The following is a 19,408-nucleotide window of genomic DNA, read 5'->3' on the forward strand; positions in this document are numbered from 1 at the left end:
CGTCCAATCACCTCCCAGCGCTGCTCCCTCTGCAGGACTCACTACAGAGGTCACCAGCGGCCACCGTCCAATCCCGTCCCAGCGCTGCCTCTGCACGATGCAGTACAGAGGTCACCAGCGGCCACCGTCCAATCTCCTCCCAGCGCTGCCTCCTCTGCAGGACACACTACAGAGATTACCAGCGGCCACCGTCCAATCCCGTCCCAGCGCTGCCTCCTCTGCAGGGCATACTACAGAGGTCACCAGCGGCCACCATCCAATCCTTTCCCAGTGCTGCCCCCTCTGCAGGGCATACTACAGAGGTCACCAGCCAGCGGTCACCGTCTAATCACATCCCAGCATATCCGATTTCCTGAAAATGTCTCATAATGTATTCCCTGCTTACAAGCATAGCTTTCCTATGTGTGTGTTTTGTTCTCTGCACATTAGGTCTGGCCGGTAAACTCTGCAGTTGACTCCCTCCCCTGTGTGTCCTGTCAGACTTGATGTGCGGATCACAGATGTCAGAGATGAGTGCTTGGTAGACCTTATGTGCGGATTACAGATGTCAGAGATGAGTGTTTGGTAGACCTTATGTGCAGATCACAGATGTCAGGGATGAGTGTTTGGTAGACCTTATGTGCGGATTACAGATGTCAGATGAGTGTGTGGTAGACCTGATGTGCAGATCACAGATGTCAGAGATGAGTGTTTGGTAGACCTGATGTGCAGATCACAGATGTCAGAGATGAGTGTGTGGCAGCGCCCCCTCCTGGTCAGAGTGTCACAGCTGCACAGCAGTTGTTGTTTCCAGAGTTGCATCCTGCATTGACTTTCTTTGTGCACTTTAGTACTCTCTGAGCGGATCGATATCTGACTGTCCTTTTCGTATTTGCAGATACAAGCCATTCCCGAACTGCATCCCGTCCTTCGGCTTCCGCAACGTCTTGTCCCTGACCGACAAAGTCAGCAACTTCAACACCAAAGTGCAGAAGCAGCAGGTGTCGCGTAACCGAGACGCCCCTGAGGGAGCCTTCGACGCCATCCTGCAGGCCGCCGTGTGCAAGGTGAGTGCTGGGGCAATGGCGGCCGTTACCCCGGTTACAAGTCTCCACCCACAATGGGGCGTTACGCTATTATACTGTATGTTAATCCATTGTTCTATTGGTCCACCTCTTCCGAAGCAGGCAGGTTTTCGTGCTGTCACTCACTGTCACTCAATGTCACTCCTTACAAGAATTTAGTAGTTTTTTTTTTGTTTTCTTGATTATGATGTCATTTCTCATGCATCTTTTTATCATCTCCAATCTCTAAGGGTGCCCATACGTTACTCGATTTTTGGCATCGATATCCGGCCGATTCCTTCCTAATGATCGAGTCTGCCAGAGATTGATGCTGCAATATGGCCACCCAGTCGATCACTGCAATCCATTTCAAGCTGAAATGATCGATCCTCTATGCTGGAGTGATTCTCAGCTGGACTCGGGGGTGCGCGGCTGTAACGTTCTTCAATGGTGCGACGACTGGCAGCACACGTATCGTTCTGCTGGGCGGCCAATCAATTGGTATGCTGTCAGACATCGGGACATTGAACATGGTTACAGCTGCCTATATCACTTGCCTCGTATTGCTTAAAAGGAAAAAAAAAAAAAAGGAAATAAACATGGCAGCCTCCATATACCTTTCACTTCAGTTGTCCTTTAACCTGCTTGGCGCAGCTCAGAGCGGTAATCCCGACCTACAGCCTGAGGCTGTATGCAGAGCAATGCGCGCAGCGGGAACGTTCCTACATACCTCCTGGGGATCCTGACGTTGACCATCATTCTTCTTCCGCTCCTCCAAGGCTCTGCTTCCCCCGGTAAGACCGCCGGCTGTCATCATGACCAGCAATCTCACTTTAGAGTTGCAGCGCCACCCGGAGGATGGAGGGAAAACTGCAGCGCTGGAGCCTGGGAGGTGGGTGGTTGTGGAACTGCTGCAGATCTCTCTGGCAGCAGGATTTTTTTCCAGGTTTTAGGGTCTGAAAGGGTGCAAAAAAATTGGCTCCTGCACGCGTTGAATAGGCTGCAGCGTGTCGTCGGGATGCTGCGGTGCGACGCTGATTAGCGGGCGTAGAAATTGATTATCCTGACGGGGATCGTACCACAACGCCCCGAAACGCAGCGTCGGGTGTGAAAGGTAAGATGAAAGTCTATGGACTTTTGTTTTACCTTGGTCAACGCAAAGTTTCGACTTTGCGTTGAAACTCTTAAAAAGGGCTGTAGTGTGAAAAAGCCTTAAAGGGAACCAGAGAGGAAACACCTCATGTATTTTACCATATATATCAGTGGGAACATGACAGTAAACACCTAAACTGCTCTCTGTTTCATTCTCCTCTGCTAAATCTGCCTGTTATCAGCTCTGATAAGAATCCCCGACTGAGCATTCAGTCTAGCTTTCACCCAAATGATTATAGCTGAGTCAGTCTTCTGTAATGTCTTTTTAAGCCTAAGTCTGCCCCCTTGTGGCTCTGCTTTGCTGCTTCGAGGATAAATAGCAGGAATGCAGAGCCACAAGGGGGCAGGCTTGGGCTTGAAAAGACATCACAGAAGACTGACTCAGCTATAGCCATTCCAGGAAAAGCTAGACTGAATGCTCAGTGGGGGATTCTTATCAGGGCTGATAACCGGCAGATTTAGCAGAGAAGAATGAAACAGAGAGCAGGGTAGGGGTTTACTGTCATGTTCCCACTGATATATATGGAAAAATACATGAGGGTGCTTCGCCTCTGGTGCCCTTTAAGAGACACTTCTGTCTGTAGGCCAGGAGAGGATGTTCTCAGAGCTGCCGATAATAATAATATCACATCTCTCTGCAGTGTAATACTGTACTATAGCAGCTTGTAATTATTCTCAGCCTCATCATGTAGAATATTATTGTTATGCATTGTGCCAACATTTATTCATGGCCCTGTACAAATATAGCAAATGATAATTCAGATACAGATAGCAGAAAGGTAGATAGAATACTAGAGTACAATAGGAGAGAGAGCTCTGCCCATACCAGATCAGTGTAAGCGGATAATGGGGGACACAAGATGTAAGGGGAGTCAGTAAGCTGTATATAAAATGGAGCTGTGTGTCTACCAAGATACAATAGGAGAGAGAGCTCTGCCCATACCAGATTAAAGTGTAAGGGGATAACAGGGAGAGGTAAGGGGAGTCAGCTCCATAGTTTAGGAGGTTGTTTAATATTCATACTGGCTGCTTCTTGGCTGAAATGAAAAAACTTGAGTTAAAATCCTTTGCTGTGTTTTGGGATTTCAGCGGTAGGAGTTTTGTAGTTATGAAGCAGATTCTCTGGTGTGTGGCGGTCTTCCCACCATGACGGCTGCAGTATGACGTTGTGTTGTCAGTAGCGGCTGCATATCTCCTCCATCGCTGGCGGCTCCAGAACATGTGGCGATGATGTTGTGCGATCAGACTTCCGTCTATGTGTATAGATGACCCCCGACATGGCTGTGCCCCGCCCCCGATCTCCTTCCACTGACTGCCATTGTTTCTACAGGAACTTTCTCTGGCTGGCAGGGATGTGGCTGGCCTGGGAACAGCGGTGGCACCAGGGATGTGGCATTGCAGGACGTGGCACACAGGGATGTTGCTGGCCTGGGCACAGTGGTGGCACCAGGGACGTGGTGTTGCAGGACGTGGTGGCTGGCAGGGACGTGGCGTTGCAGGACGTGGCTGGCAGGGATGTGGCGTGGCAGGACGTGACTGGCAGGGATGTGGCGTTGCAGAACGTGGCGTGGCAGGACGTGGCTGGCAGGGATGTGGCGTTGCAGGACGTGGCTGGCAGGGATGTGGCGTTGCAGGACGTGGCTGGCAGGGATGTGGCGTTGCAGGACGTGGCTGGCAGGGATGTGGCGTTGCAGGACGTGGCTGGCAGGGATGTGGCGTTGCAGGGCGTGGCTGGCAGGGATGTGGCGTTGCAGGACGTGGCTGGCAGGGACGTGGCGTTGCAGGACGTGGCTGGCAGGGATGTGGCGTTGCAGGATGTGGCTGGCAGGGACGTGGCGTTGCAGGACGTGGCCAGGCAGGACGTGGCTGGCAGGGATGTGGCGTTGCAGGACGTGGCTGGCAGGGATGTGTCGTTGCAGGACGTGGCTGGCAGGGATGTGTCGTTGCAGGACGTGGCTGGCAGGGATGTGTCATTACAGGACGTGGCTGGCAGGGATGTTGCTGGGCTGGGCACAGTGGTGGCACCAGGGACGTGGTGTTGCAGGACGTGGTGGCTGGCAGAGATGTGGCGTTGCAGGACGTGGCGAGGCAGGACGTGACTGGCAGGGATGTGGCGTTGCAGGACGTGGCTGGCAGGGATGTGGCGTTGCAGGACGTGGTGGCTGGCAGGGATGTGGTGTTGCAGGACGTGGCTGGCAGGGATGTGGCGTTGCAGGACGTGGCTGGCAGGGATGTGGCGTTGCAGGACGTGGCTGGCAGGGATGTGTCGTTGCAGGACGTGGCTGGCAGGGATGTGGCGTTGCAGGACGTGGCTGGCAGGGATGTGTTGTTGCAGGACGTGGCTGGCAGGGATGTGTTGTTGCAGGACGTGGCTGGCAGGGACGTGGCGTTGCAGGACGTGGCTGGCAGGGATGTGGCGTTGCAGGACGTGGCGTTGCAGGACATGGTGGCTGGCAGGGATGTGGCGTTGCAGGACGTGGTGGCTGGCAGGGATGTGGCGTTGCAGGAGGTGGTTGGCAGCTACGTTGCGTTGCAGGACGTAGTGGCTGGCAGGGACGTGGTGGCTGGCAGGGACGGGTGGTGTTGCAGGACGTGGTGGCTGGCAGGACGTGGTGGCTGGCAGGGAGTGGTGGCTGGCAGGGACGTGGCTGGCAGGGACGTGGTGTTGCAGGACGTGGTGGCTGGCAGGGACGTGGCGTTGCAGGACATGGTGGCTGGCAGGGACGTGGCGTTGCAGGACATGGTGGCTGGCAGGGACGTGGCGTTGCAGGACGTGGTGGCTGGCAGGGACGTGGCGTTGCAGGACGTGGTGGCTGGCAGGGACGTGGCATTGCAGGACGTGGTGGCTGGCAGGGACGTGGCATTGCAGGACGTGGTGGCTGGCAGGGACGTGGCATTGCAGGACGTGGTGGCTGGCAGGGACGTGGTGGCTGGCAGGGACGTGGTGGCTGGCAGGGACGTGGTGGCTGGCAGGGACGTGGTGGCTGGCAGGGACGTGGCTGGCAGGGACGTGGCATTGCAGGACGTGGTGGCTGGCAGGGACGGGGTGTTGCAGGACATGGTGGCTGGCAGGGATGTGGCGTTGCAGGACGTGGTGGCTGGCAGGGATGTGGCGTTGCAGGACGTGGTGGCTGGCAGGGATGTGGCATTGCAGGACATGGTGGCTGGCAGGGACGTGGTGGCTGGCAGGGACGTGGTGGCTGGCAGGGACGTGGTGGCTGGCAGGGACGTGGCATTGCAGGACGTGGTGGCTGGCAGGGACGGGGTGTTGCAGGACATGGTGGCTGGCAGGGATGTGGCGTTGCAGGACGTGGTGGCTGGCAGGGATGTGGCGTTGCAGGACGTGGTGGCTGGCAGGGATGTGGCGTTGCAGGACGTGGTGGCTGGCAGGGATGTGGCGTTGCAGGACGTGGTGGCTGGCAGGGACGCGGCGTTGCAGGACGTGGTGGCTGGCAGGGATGTGGCGTTGCAGGACATGTTGGTACAGACACAGTGAATGCAGAGATCTCTCCCCTCCTGCCATGAATCACACAACGTCTCCGGCTGTCACTGTGTTACATAAACATCAGCGTGTCGGGACTCGTCAGCGCCGGGGGAGGATCCGTCTCTTCACAGCAGAACTCCGCTTTACAATATTCATACAGCAGAATCTCAGCAGCGATGCCTCAAGTGTTACCTGCCGACTGCTTTTGCAGCAACTGCAATCCTGACCTAATCACTCCTCTCCCAGGGCAGGTCAGGAAGAAAACACTCCACTGCAGCAGTCCTCCCGTGTGAGCTGGTCTGCGGCTCAGCAAGGCATAAGAAGATGTCAGTGCTATACAAATACATAATAATAATAATATGGTATGACATTAGACTATGACTATGGTAGGATTAGAGTGTGAGCTCCTCTGAGGACAGTCAGTGACATAACTATGTACTCTGTAGAATGCTGCAAAAGATGTCAGTGCTATATAAATATATAATAATAATATGGTAGGACATTAGGCTATGACTGGTAGGATTAGATTGTGAGCTCCTCCGAGGACTGTTAGTGACATGACTATGTACTCTGTAATGTGCTGCAGGAGATGTCAGTGCTATATAAATACATAATATAATAATAATAATAATATGGTAGGGCAGTAGACTATGACTATGGTAGGATTAGATTGTGAGCTCCTCTGAGGACAGTCAGTGACATGACTATGTACTCTGTAATGTGCTGCTGGAGATGTCAGTACTATATCAATACATAAAAATAATATGGTAGGACATTGGACTATGACTATGGTAGGATTAGATTGTGAGCCCCTCTGAGGACAGTCAGTGACATGACTACCGGTATGTACTCTGTAATGTGCTGCAGATGATGTCAGTGCTATATAAATACATAACAATAATATGGTAGGACATTAGACTATGACTATGGTAGGATTAGAGTGTGAGCTCCTCTGAGGACAGTCGGTGACATGACTATGTACTCTGTAATGTGCTGCAGGAGATGTCAGTGCTATATAAATACATAATAATAATATGGTAGGACATTACACTATGACTATGGCAGGATTAGACTGTGAGCTCCTCTGAGGACAGTCAGTGACACGACTGTGTACTCTGTAACGTGCTGCAGGAGATGTCAGTGCTATATAAATACATAATAATAATATGGTAGGACATTACACTATGACTATGGCAGGATTAGACTGTGAGCTCCTCTGAGGACAGTCAGTGACATGACTATGTACTCTGTAATGTGCTGCAGGAGATGTCAGTGCTATATAAATAAATAATAATAATATGGTAGGACATTACACTATGACTATGGTAGGGATTACAGTGTGAGCTCCTCTGAGGACAGTCAGTGACATGACTATGTACTCTGTAATGTGCTGCAGAAGATGTCAGTGCTATATAAATACATAATAATAATATGGTAGGACATTACACTATGACTATGGTAGGATTAGAGTGTGAGCTCCTCTGAGGACAGTCAGTGACATGACTATGTACTCTGTAATGTGCTGCAGGAGATGTCAGTGCTATATAAATACATAATAATAGTTGTGTAGTGTCGTGTGTCATTGTGCAATAGTTTGCTCACAGGAAATGGTTAAATAGAAGAGTGTACGGCTGAGGAAGTGTAGAACGTAAATAGATGACTCAGGAATCGGGGAAGAGGAAGCTGCGTTCGGTGCGGTTTCGCAGTCTCGGCTACCAGCTTTGATTTTGCCTTAGATTGCAAAATAAAATTCAGCCGATATCTCTGCAGATTTCACTTAAAGTGGACCTGAACTCTCGCACAGGACAGAAGGAAAACGGAGCAATGCCCCCTGTATGTATTTAGAGAGTTTAACCTGTGTAATTCCCCCTCATTTGTGTCTATTCACAACTGTAATTGTATCCCTCATCTGTGTCAGCTGACTGCTACGGCAAAGAGCTCATTTGTAAACACCGGATGTTAACAATATGTCTGCTTTCATGAAAGCAGGAAGTAGACACACTGCTTGGTATTGCAGGATTTGTATCAGCTGTAACAGTAAGAAATGTTTTTCTGTAAAGATAATTATGCTGTTGCTTCTCTTTTAGAGCAGAGAGGAAGTTCTGACTTCAGGGATAGTGGGAGTGATGGCAGCTTCTCCCTCTCTGCCCTGGGAGGCTCCCCGAAGCTGCTGGTTTATTGCACATCTTAGTTTATGAGGGTGTCAGGCACTGGGTTGGGATGTGGGCGGTTCTCGCAGCGATGAATGCTGGGCAGTAGTTGATGTTGATGTATGCAGCCCCCTGTTCCCCCGGGGTTCTCCCTTAGCTCTGTACCGGGTGCACTCTGCATGATAAGGCAGTCCTGGCATTGGTTGATGTATGCAGCCTCCTGTTCCCCCGGGGTTCTCCCTTAGCTCTGTACCGGGTGCACTCTGCATGATAAGGCAGTCCTGGCATTGGTTGATGTATGCAGCCTCTGGTCCCCCGGGGTTCTCCCTTAGCTCTGTACCGGGTGCGCTCTGCATGATAAGGCAGTCCTGGCATTAGTTGATGTATGCAGCCTCCTGTTCCCCTCGGAGTTCTCCCTTAGCTCTGTACCGGGTGCACTCTGCATGATAAGGCAGTCCTGGCATTGGTTGATGTATGCAGCCCCCTGTTCCCCCAGGGTTCTCCCTTAGCTCTGTACCGGGTGCACTCTGCATGATAAGGCAGTCCTGGCATTAGTTGATGTATGCAGCCCCCTGTTCCCCCGGGGTTCTCCCTTAGCTCTGTACCGGGTGCACTCTGCATGATAAGGCAGTCCTGGCATTAGTTGATGTATGCAGCCCCTGGTCCCCCGGGGTTCTCCCTTAGCTCTGTACCGGGTGCACTCTGCATGATAAGGCAGTCCTGGCATTAGTTGATGTATGCAGCCCCCTGTTCCCACGGGGTTCTCCCTTAGCTCTGTACCGGGTGCACTCTGCATGATAAGGCAGTCCTGGCATTGGTTGATGTATGCAGCCTCTGGTCCCCCGGGGTTCTCCCTTAGCTCTGTACCGGGTGCACTCTGCATGATAAGGCAGTCCTGGCATTAGTTGATGTATGCAGCCCCCTGTTCCCCCGGGGTTCTCCCTTAACTCTGTACCGGGTGCACTCTGCATGATAAGGCAGTCCTGGCATTGGTTGATGTATGCAGCCCCCTGTTCCCCCGGGGTTCTCCCTTAGCTCTGTACCGGGTGCACTCTGCATGATAAGGCAGTCCTGGCAAATGTTAATGTATGCAGCCCCCTGTTTCCCTCGGGGTTCTCCCTTAGCTCTGTACCGGGTGCGCTCTGCACGATAAGGCAGTCCTGGCATTGGTTGATGTATGCAGCCTCCTGTTCCCCCGGGGTTCTCCCTTAGCTATGTATCGGGTGCACTCTGCATGATAAGGCAGTCCTGGCATTGGTTGATGTATGCAGCCTCCTGTTCCCCCGGGGTTCTCCCTTAGCTCTGTACCGGGTGCACTCTGCACGATAAGGCAGTCCTGGCATTGGTTGATGTATGCAGCCCCCTGTTTCCCTCGGGGTTCTCCCTTAGCTCTGTACCGGGTGCGCTCTGCATGATAAGGCAGTCCTGGCATTGGTTTATGTATGCAGCCCCTGGTCCCCCGGGGTTCTCCCTTAGCTCTGTACCGGGTGCACTCTGCATGATAAGGCAGTCCTGGCATTGGTTGATGTATGCAGCCCCCTGTTCCCCCGGGGTTCTCCCTTAGCTCTGTACCGGGTGCACTCTGCATGATAAGGCAGTCCTGGCATTAGTTGATGTATGCAGCCTCCTGTTCCCCTCGGGGTTCTCCCTTAGCTCTGTATCTGGTGCACTCTGCACGATAAGGCAGTCCTGGCATTGATTGATGTATGCAGCCCCCTGTTCCCCCGGGGTTCTCCCTTAGCTCTGTACCGGGTGCACTCTGCAGGATAAGGCAGTCCTGGCATTGGTTGATGTATGCAGCCCCCTGTTCCCCCGGGGTTCTCCCTTAGCTCTGTACCGGGTGCACTCTGCACGATAAGGCAGTCCTGGCATTGATTGATGTATGCAGCCCCCTGTTTCCCTCGGGGTTCTCCCTTAGCTCAATACTGGGTGCACTCTGCACGATAAGGCAGTCCTGGCATTGATTGATGTATGCAGCCTCCGGTTCCCCTCGGGGTTCTCCCTTAGCTCTGTACCAAGTGCACTCTGCACGATAAGGCAGTCCTGGGGAAGCAGCTGGATTGCTGGCGTCTCATCGTTGGCTGGAAGGCCGCTGTGCTTCCCCCACCAGAGCTGAAATGTGCGTCCCGTTCTCTGCATGAGTGCTGATTGCTGACAGATTGTGTGATGGGACTGCAGCCAGATATTTCGATCTGCTGCTCCTACAGATCCCCCCCCATCGTGCAGTGACACCCCACATACCTGCCCACCCAATCCCCCCCCAGCCGCTGTGTGTCCTCCATACACAGAGCTGTGACAGGCAGAGAGTCTAACACAATGTGGTGTGTGTGTGTGTCACTTTCTGAGCTCTGCACATTCTTCCTGTAACAACACGTTCCAAGTGCTGACCCTGCCAGATTCCCATGTGTCAGCCTCTGCCTCTGCCAGTTATACAGCAAGTCACATCGCTCCCTGTATGCGAAACCCTGCAATGCTGATCCCCATGTCCCAACTCTGCACTGCTAACCACTGTACCCCAACTCTGCACTACTGACCACTGTACCCCAACTCTGCCAGATCCCCATGTGTCAGCCTCTGCCTTTGCCAATTATACAGCAAGTCATACTGATCCCTGTATCCGAAACCCTGCACTACTGACCACTGTACCCCAACTCTGCACTGCTAACCACTGTATCCCAACTCTGCACTACTGACCACTGTACCCCAACTCTGCACTGCTGACCACTGTACCCCAACTCTGCACTACTGACCACTGTACCCCTATTCTGCACTACTGACCACTGTACCCCAACTCTGCACTACTGACCACTGTACCCCAAACTCTGCCAGATTCCCATGTGTCAGCCTCTGCCTCTGCCAATTATACAGCAAGTCACACCGCTCCCTGTATGCGAAACCCTGCAATGCTGATCCCCATGTCCCAACTCTGCAATGCTGATCCCCATGTCCCAACTCTGCACTGCTAACCACTGTACCCCAACTCTGTACTGCTAACCACTGTACCCCAACTCTGCCAGATTCCCATGTGTCAGCCTCTGCCAATTATACAGCAAGTCACACTGCTCCCTGTATCCCAATATCTGCACTACTGACCACTGTACCCCAACTCTGCACTGCTAACCACTGTACCCCAAACTCTGCACTACTGACCACTGTACCCCAAACTCTGCCAGATTCCCATTGTCTGCCTCTGCCAATTATACAGCAAGTCACACCGCTACCTGTATCTGAAATCCTGCAAAGCCGATACCCATGTCCCAACTCTGCAGTGCTGACCACTGTACCCCAAACTCTGCACTACTGACCACTGTACCCCAAACTGCACTACTGACCACTGTACCCCAAACTCTGCACTACTGACCACTGTACCCCAAATTCTGCACTGCTAACCACTGTACCCCAACTCTGCCAGATTCTCATGTGTCAGCCTCTGCCAATTATACAGCAAGTCACACCGCTACCTGTATCTGAAATCCTGCAAAGCCGATACCCATGTCCCAACTCTGCAGTGCTGACCACTGTACCCCAAACTCTGCACTACTGACCACTGTACCCCAAATTCTGCACTGCTAACCACTGTACCCCAACTCTGCCAGATTCTCATGTGTCAGCCTCTGCCAATTATACAGCAACTCACACCGCTCCCCGTATGCGAAACCCTGCAATGCTGATCCACATATCCCAACCCTGCAATGCTGATCCCTGTTAGTCGGTGTTACTCCTGTCTGGCTCTCGGGAAAATTGCTAATGTTGCTGAAACCCAAGAGAAGCTGAAGACATGTCTGACACTGCCGCTGCCTGGCAGATCAACTGTCACTGACATCACCATGGCAACAGGGATGTGAGCCCTACTGTCCCAGTTTGAAACATATTGTATGGCTCTCACGGAATTACATTGTAAAATATGTGGCGTTTATGGCTCTCTCAGCCAAAAAGGTTCCTGAGCCCTGGTGTTGTGTGTGTGTGTGTGTGTGTGTGTGTGTGTGTAAGCAGGGGGGGAGAGGCATCATATCGGGGGTGGGTGTAGTGTATGTAAGCAGGGGGGGAGAGGCGTCATATCGGGGGTGGGTGTAGTGTATGTAAGCAGGGGAGGGGCGTCAGATCGGGGGTGGTTGTAGTGTGTGTAAGCAGGGGAGGGGCGTCAGATCGGGGGTGGTTGTAGTGTGTGTAAGTAGGGGGGAGGGGCGTCAGATCGGGGGTTGGTGTAGTGTGTGTAAGCATGGGGGGGGGGCGTCATAGCGGGGGTGGGTGTAGTGTGTGTAAGCAGGGGGGGGGGGCGTCATAGCAGGGGTGGGTGTAGTGTGTGTAAGCAGGGGGGGAGAGGCGTCATATCGGGGGTGGGTGTAGTGTATGTAAGCAGGGGTGTGGCGTCAGACCGGGGGTGGTTGTAGTGTGTAAGTAGGGGGGAGGGGAATCAGATCGGGGGTTGGTGTAGTGTGTGTAAGCATGGGGGAGGGGCGTCATAGCGGGTGGGTGTAGTGTGTGTGTAAGCAGGGGAGGGGCATCAGATCGGGGTGGGTGTAGCGTGTGTAAGCAGGGGAGGGGCATCAGATCGGAGGTGGGTGTAGTGTGTGTAAGCAGGGGAGGGGCGTCAGATAGGGGGTGGCGGTAGTGTGTGTAAGAAGGGGAGGGGCGCCCAGATTGGGGGTGGGTGTAGTGTGTGTAAGCGGGGGGAGGGGCGTCATATCGGGGGTGGGTTGTAGGGCGTGTAAGCAGGGGCGGTGCATCAGATTGGGGGTGGGTGTAGTGTGTATAAACAGGGGGTATGGGCGTCATATCAGGAGTGAGTGTAGTGTGTAAGCAGGGGAGGGGCGTCAGATAGGGGGGTGGGTGTAGTGTGTGTAAGCAGGGGAGGGGCGTCAGATCGGGGGTGGGTGTAGGGTGTGTAAGCAGGGGAGCTGTTTCTCAGAAATCTGGAGACCTGTTTCTGATTGGCTCTTTTTCTCTGTAGGAGAAGATTGGCTGGAGAACGGAGGCGTCCCACCTATTAGTGATCACCACGGATGACGTTCCGCACATTGCGCTGGATGGGAAGCTGGCTGGGCTGGTGCAGCCACATGATGGCCATTGTCACCTCGATGACAATAATGAATACAGCGCCGCCGACCAGATGGTAAGGAGTGTCTTGTAGTCTGGAGATGTCACTTGAGTGACGGCAGAGGGTCTTTAGTACATAGGACCGGTGGGGGCTGCACATGGATCAGGAGGGGCTGCAGTACACAGGACAGGTGAGGGCTGCACATGGATCGGGATGCTGCCGTACATAGGACAGGTGGGGGCTGCACATAGAATTGGGAGCTGTGCAGTACATAGTACACAGCACAGCACATGGAAGAGAGGGGCTGCAGTACACAGGACAGGTGGGGGCTGCACATGGAACGAGGGGGGCTGCAGTACATAGTACAGGTAGGGGCTGCATATGGAATAGGGAGGCTACAGTACAGAGGACGGGTTAGCTGGGGCTGCAGTACATAGGAGTGCGGCCAGGAAGTTAAGATCTGCACATGCATTGGGGGCTGCTGTACAAGGGAATGCTGAGGGGGAAGAGCATCCTGGGTTAGCAGAAGGGGGAGGGGCATCCAGGGTTAGCGGAGAAGGGAGGGGCATCCAGAGTTAGCAGAAGGGGGAAGAGCATCCAGGGTTAGCAGAAGGGGGAGGGGCATCCAGGGTTAGCAGAAGGGGGGAGGGGCATCCAGAGTTAGCAGAAGGGGGAAGGGCATCCAGGGTTAGCGGAGAAGGAGGCAAGCAAATTGCTCTTATTCTTTGTGCAGTTACTTTCATTCCCGTTTGTACCCGACCATCAATTTCCAGAGCTCACTGTAAAGTCAGTGTATGTACCGCGTGGCTTTAGCCTTCACTGCACAGAAGCCAGGTGTCTTCCCTTTCCTGCATGAGTAATCTGCCGCACAGAGCAGCAATCGTTTCCCGTTTTCCAGTCATGCTTTCAGTCTTCAGAGTCCATTACAGTCGGTGTGAAGTAGAGATGGTTAATATGATGCAAATAATTTCAGCTTGTATGCAAATTTAATGCACGCTGAATGCATTTGTCGGCAGTTTGCACGGGGCCCGTGCCACTGGTGTGCCGGGGGCCCGTGTCGCTGGTTTGTCGGGGCTAGTTTGCCAGGGGGGCCCGTGTCGCTGGTCTGCCGGGGGGCCCGTGTCGCTGGTCTGCCGGGGGGCCCGTGTCGCTGGTCTGCCGGGGGGCCCGTGTCGCTGGTCTGCCGGGGGGCCCGTGTCGCTGGTCTGCCGGGGGGCCCGTGTCGCTGGTCTGCCGGGGGGCCCGTGTCGCTGGCCCGTGCCGCTGGTCTGCCGGGGGGCCCGTGTCGCTGGTCTGCCGGAGGGGGCGTGTCTGTAGTTTGCCGGGAGCTGTAGCGGTGTTTGCGGCTGGGGGTTATAATGTACTGATATTTCCTGTCTCTCTCTCTCTCTTTCTCTGCAGGATTATCCGTCTCTCGCTCTGCTGGGGGAGAAGCTATCGGAGAATAATATCAATTTGATTTTTGCCGTCACCCGGAATCACTATCTGCTGTACAAGGTAAGATCTGCCAGTGTGTGGGATGGTCTGCAGATCTGAGGAATAACATTGGCCAATCACTTCAGTGTTCTCTATAGATGCTGTCTCTCTGGGGGGCTCGCACACGCATGCCAGGATGTCCACATCCAATTATACTTCTGTCCAGTAAACCATTATGCTAGTTACACACGATGTCAGATCAATTATTTACGACAGGTCTGATTTACAATCGATTTTTTTTTTTTCATTGAGGTGAACAGAAAATTGATCAGAAAATCCATCAGAAATCAGATCTGACCTCTCGGAAATAATCAGTGTGACAGAAAATCTAATCGTGTGTACTTAGCATGAGATGAAAATCACCCAGTCTTGTGAAAACACAAACAGGATGTTAACCCTATGGGCTTGATTCACAAAGCGGTGATAACCCAGTTATCACGCCTAAAAGACTTTAGGCGTGATGACCTTTTCACCACTGAGTTATCACCGCTTTTTCCTGCTCTTCGCGCGAAGTTACCGCGCGTACGCGCGCAAAGTCCCATAGGGCTTAATGGGAGCTTCGCGCGAAGCGTCGGGTGCTGCGCGCGCACTTACGCGCGGTAACTTCGCGCGAGTTTCTTCTTATCATGCCTAAAGTGAGTTTAGGCGTGATAAGGGCCTTTTCACCAGCGTGCAAACACTTTGCACCGCTTGGTGAATCAGGCTCCATGTCTGCTTCCACGAAAGCAGGAGGTAGACTCACTGCAGATTTATTGCCAGATTTGTATCAGCTGTAACAAAAAAAATCTGTAAAGGTTATTATGCTGTTGCTTATCTTTTAGAGCAGAAAGGAAGTTATGAGTTCAGGTCCCCTTTAAGGATGGCATCGGAAATGGTTAACGTCCATAAAGACTTTTAGTCAACCGATTCCAGATCTACAGGGTGGGCCATTTATAAGGATACACCGTTATAAAATGGGAATAGTTGGTGATATTAACTTCCTGTTTGTGGCACATTAGTATATGTGAGGGGGGAAACTTTTCAAGATGAGTGGTGACCATGGCGGCCGTTTTGAAGTCGGCCATTTTGAATCCAGGTTTTGTTTTTTCAATAGTAAGAGGGTCATGTGACACATCAAACTTATTGGTAATTTCACAAGAAAAACAATGGTGTGCTTGGTTTTACTGTAACTTTATTCTTTCATTAGTTATTTACAAGTTTCTGACCACTTATAAAATGTGTTCAATGTGCTGCCCATTGTGTTGGATTGTCAATGCAACCCTCTTCTCCCACTCTTTACACACTGATAGCAACACCGCAGGAGAAATGCCAGCACAGGCTTCCAGAATCCGTACCCTCTTCTCCCACTCTTCACACACTGATAGCAGCACTGCAGGAGAAATGCCAGCACAGGCTTCCAGTATCTGTACCCTCTTCTCCCACTCCTCACACACTGATAGCAACACCGCAGGAGAAATGCCAGCACAGGCTTCCAGTATCTGTACCCTCTTCTCCCACTCTTCACACACTGATAGCAACACCGCAGGAGAAATGCTAGCACAGGCTTCCAGAATCCGTACCCTCTTCTCCCACTCTTCACACACTGATAGCAGCACTGCAGGAGAAATGCCAGCACAGGCTTCCAGTATCCGTACCCTCTCCTCCCACTCTTCACACACTGATAGCAACACCGCAGGAGAAATGCCAGCACAGGCTTCCAGTATCTGTACCCTCTTCTCCCACTCTTCACACACTGATAGCAGCACTGCAGGAGAAATGCCAGCACAGGCTTCCAGTATCTGTACCCTCTTCTCCCACTCCTCACACACTGATAGCAACACCGCAGGAGAAATGCCAGCACAGGCTTCCAGTATCTGTACCCTCTTCTCCCACTCTTCACACACTGATAGCAACACCGCAGGAGAAATGCTAGCACAGGCTTCCAGAATCCGTACCCTCTTCTCCCACTCTTCACACACTGATAGCAGCACTGCAGGAGAAATGCCAGCACAGGCTTCCAGTATCCGTACCCTCTCCTCCCACTCTTCACACACTGATAGCAACACCGCAGGAGAAATGCCAGCACAGGCTTCCAGTATCTGTACCCTCTTCTCCCACTCTTCACACACTGATAGCAGCACTGCAGGAGAAATGCCAGCACAGGCTTCCAGTATCCGTACCCTCTCCTCCCACTCTTCACACACTGATAGCAACACCGCAGGAGAAATGCCAGCACAGGCTTCCAGTATCTGTACCCTCTTCTCCCACTCTTCACACACTGATAGCAACACCGCAGGGGAAATGCTAGCACAGGCTTCCAGTATCTGTACCCTCTTCTCCCACTCTTCACACACTGATAGCATCACCGCAGGAGAAATGCCAGCACAGGCTTCCAGTATCCATACCCTCTCCTCCCACTCCTCACACACTGATAGCAACACCGCAGGAGAAATGCTAGCACAGGCTTCCAGTATCCGTACCCTCTTCTCCCACTCCTCACACACTGATAGCAACACCGCAGGGGAAATGCCAGCACAGGCTTCCAGTATCTGTACCCTCTTCTCCCACTCTTCACACACTGATAGCAACACTGCAGGAGAAATGCAAGCACAGGCTTCCAGTATCCGTACCCTCTTCTCCCACTCGTCACACACTGATAGCAACACAGCAGGAGAAATGCCAGCACAGGCTTCCAGTATCCGTACCCTCTTCTCCCACTCCTCACACACTGATAGCAACACCGCAGGAGAAATGCCAGCACAGGCTTCCAGTATCCGTACCCTCTTCTCCCACTCCTCACACACTGATAGCAACACCGCAGGAGAAATGCCAGCACAGGCTTCCAGTATCCGTACCCTCTTCTCCCACTCCTCACACACTGATAGCAACACCGCAGGAGAAATGCCAGCACAGGCTTCCAGTATCCGTACCCTCTTCTCCCACTCTTCACACACTGATAGCAACACCGCAGGAGAAATGCCAGCACAGGCTTCCAGTATCCGTACCCTCTTCTCCCACTCTTCACACACTGATAGCAACACTGCAGGAGAAATGCTAGCACAGGCTTCCAGTATCCGTACCCTCTCCTCCCACTCTTCACACACTGATAGCAGCACCGCAGGAGAAATGCCAGCACAGGCTTCCAGTATCCGTACCCTCTTCTCCCACTCCTCACACACTGATAGCAACACTGCAGGAGAAATGCCATTACAGGCTTCCAGTATCCGTACCCTCTTCTCCCACTCTTCACACACTGATAGCAACACCGCAGGAGAAATGCCAGCACAGGCTTCCAGTATCCGTACCCTCTTCTCCCACTCCTCACACACTGATAGCAACACCGCAGGAGAAATGCCAGCACAGGCTTCCAGTATCCGTACCCTCTTCTCCCACTCCTCACACACTGATAGCAACACTGCAGGAGAAATGCTAGCACAGGCTTCCAGTATCCGTACCCTCTTCTCCCACTCCTCACACACTGATAGCAACACTGCAGGAGAAATGCTAGCACAGGCTTCCAGTATCCGTACCCTCTTCTCCCACTCTTCACACACTGATAGCAACACTGCAGGAGAAATGCTAGCACAGGCTTCCAGTATCCGTACCCTCTTCTCCCACTCCTCACACACTGATAGCAGCACTGCAGGAGAAATGCCAGCACAGGCTTCCAGTATCCGTACCCTCTTCTCCCACTCCTCACACACTGATAGCAACACTGCAGGAGAAATGCCAGCACAGGCTTCCAGTATCCGTACCCTCTTCTCCCACTCTTCACACACTGATAGCAACACCGCAGGAGAAATGCCAGCACAGGCTTCCAGTATCCGTACCCTCTTCTCCCACTCCTCGCACACTGATAGCAACACCGCAGGAGAAATGCCAGCACAGGCTTCCAGTATCCGTACCCTCTTCTCCCACTCTTCACACACTGATAGCAACACCGCAGGAGAAATGCCAGCACAGGCTTCCAGTATCCGTACCCTCTTCTCCCACTCTTCACACACTGATAGCAACACTGCAGGAGAAATGCTAGCACAGGCTTCCAGTATCCGTACCCTCTCCTCCCACTCTTCACACACTGATAGCAGCACCGCAGGAGAAATGCCAGCACAGGCTTCCAGTATCCGTACCCTCTCCTCCCACTCCTCACACACTGATGGCAACACTGCAGGAGAAATGCCAGCACAGGCTTCCAGTATCCGTACCCTCTTCTCCCACTCCTCACACACTGATAGCAACACCGCAGGAGAAATGCCAGCACAGGCTTCCAGTATCCGTACCCTCTTCTCCCACTCCTCACACACTGATAGCAACACCGCAGGAGAAATGCCAGCACAGGCTTCCAGTATCCGTACCCTCTTCTCCCACTCCTCACACACTGATAGCAACACCGCAGGAGAAATGCCAGCACAGGCTTCCAGTATCCGTACCCTCTTCTCCCACTCTTCACACACTGATAGCAACACCGCAGGAGAAAAGCCAGCACAGGCTTCCAGTATCCGTACCCTCTCCTCCCACTCTTCACACACTGATAGCAGCACCGCAGGAGAAATGCCAGCACAGGCTTCCAGTATCCGTACCCTCTTCTCCCACTCCTCACACACTGATAGCAACACCGCAGGAGAAATGCTAGCACAGGCTTCCAGTATCCGTACCCTCTTCTCACACTCATCACTCACTGATAGCAACACCGCAGGAGAAATGCCAGCCCAGGCTTCCAGTATCTGTATCCTCTTCTCCCACTCCTCACACACTGATAGCAACACCGCAGGAGAAATGCTAGCACAGGCTTCCAGTATCTGTACCCTCTTCTCCCACTCTTCACACACTGATAGCAACACCACAGGAGAAATGCTAGCACAGGCTTCCAGTATCCGTACCCTCTTCTCCCACTCCTCACACACTGATAGCAACACCGCAGGAGAAATGCCAGCACAGGCTTCCAGTATCCGTACCCTCTTCTCCCACTCTTCACACACTGATAGCAACACCGCAGGAGAAATGCCAGCACAGGCTTCCAGTATCCGTACCCTCTTCTCCCACTCTTCACACACTGATAGCAACACCGCAGGAGAAATGCCAGCAC

At 52.9% G+C, this 19,408-nt stretch overlaps 1 protein-coding gene across 1 annotated transcript in view; it reads left to right on the plus strand.

Annotated features, from left to right (window-relative positions):
• Positions 1-19,408, plus strand: part of ITGB5 (integrin subunit beta 5) — a 115,264-nt gene that overhangs the window by 19,274 nt on the left and 76,582 nt on the right. The window contains exons 5-7 of the mRNA XM_068246258.1: positions 878-1,046; positions 12,781-12,942; positions 14,269-14,364. Coding sequence (XP_068102359.1) covers positions 878-1,046; positions 12,781-12,942; positions 14,269-14,364 — 427 coding nt within the window. The remainder of the gene's footprint in view (positions 1-877; positions 1,047-12,780; positions 12,943-14,268; positions 14,365-19,408) is intronic.

This window comes from Hyperolius riggenbachi, chromosome 7 (assembly GCF_040937935.1).
Source record: "Hyperolius riggenbachi isolate aHypRig1 chromosome 7, aHypRig1.pri, whole genome shotgun sequence".
Lineage (NCBI taxonomy): Eukaryota > Metazoa > Chordata > Amphibia > Anura > Hyperoliidae > Hyperolius > Hyperolius riggenbachi.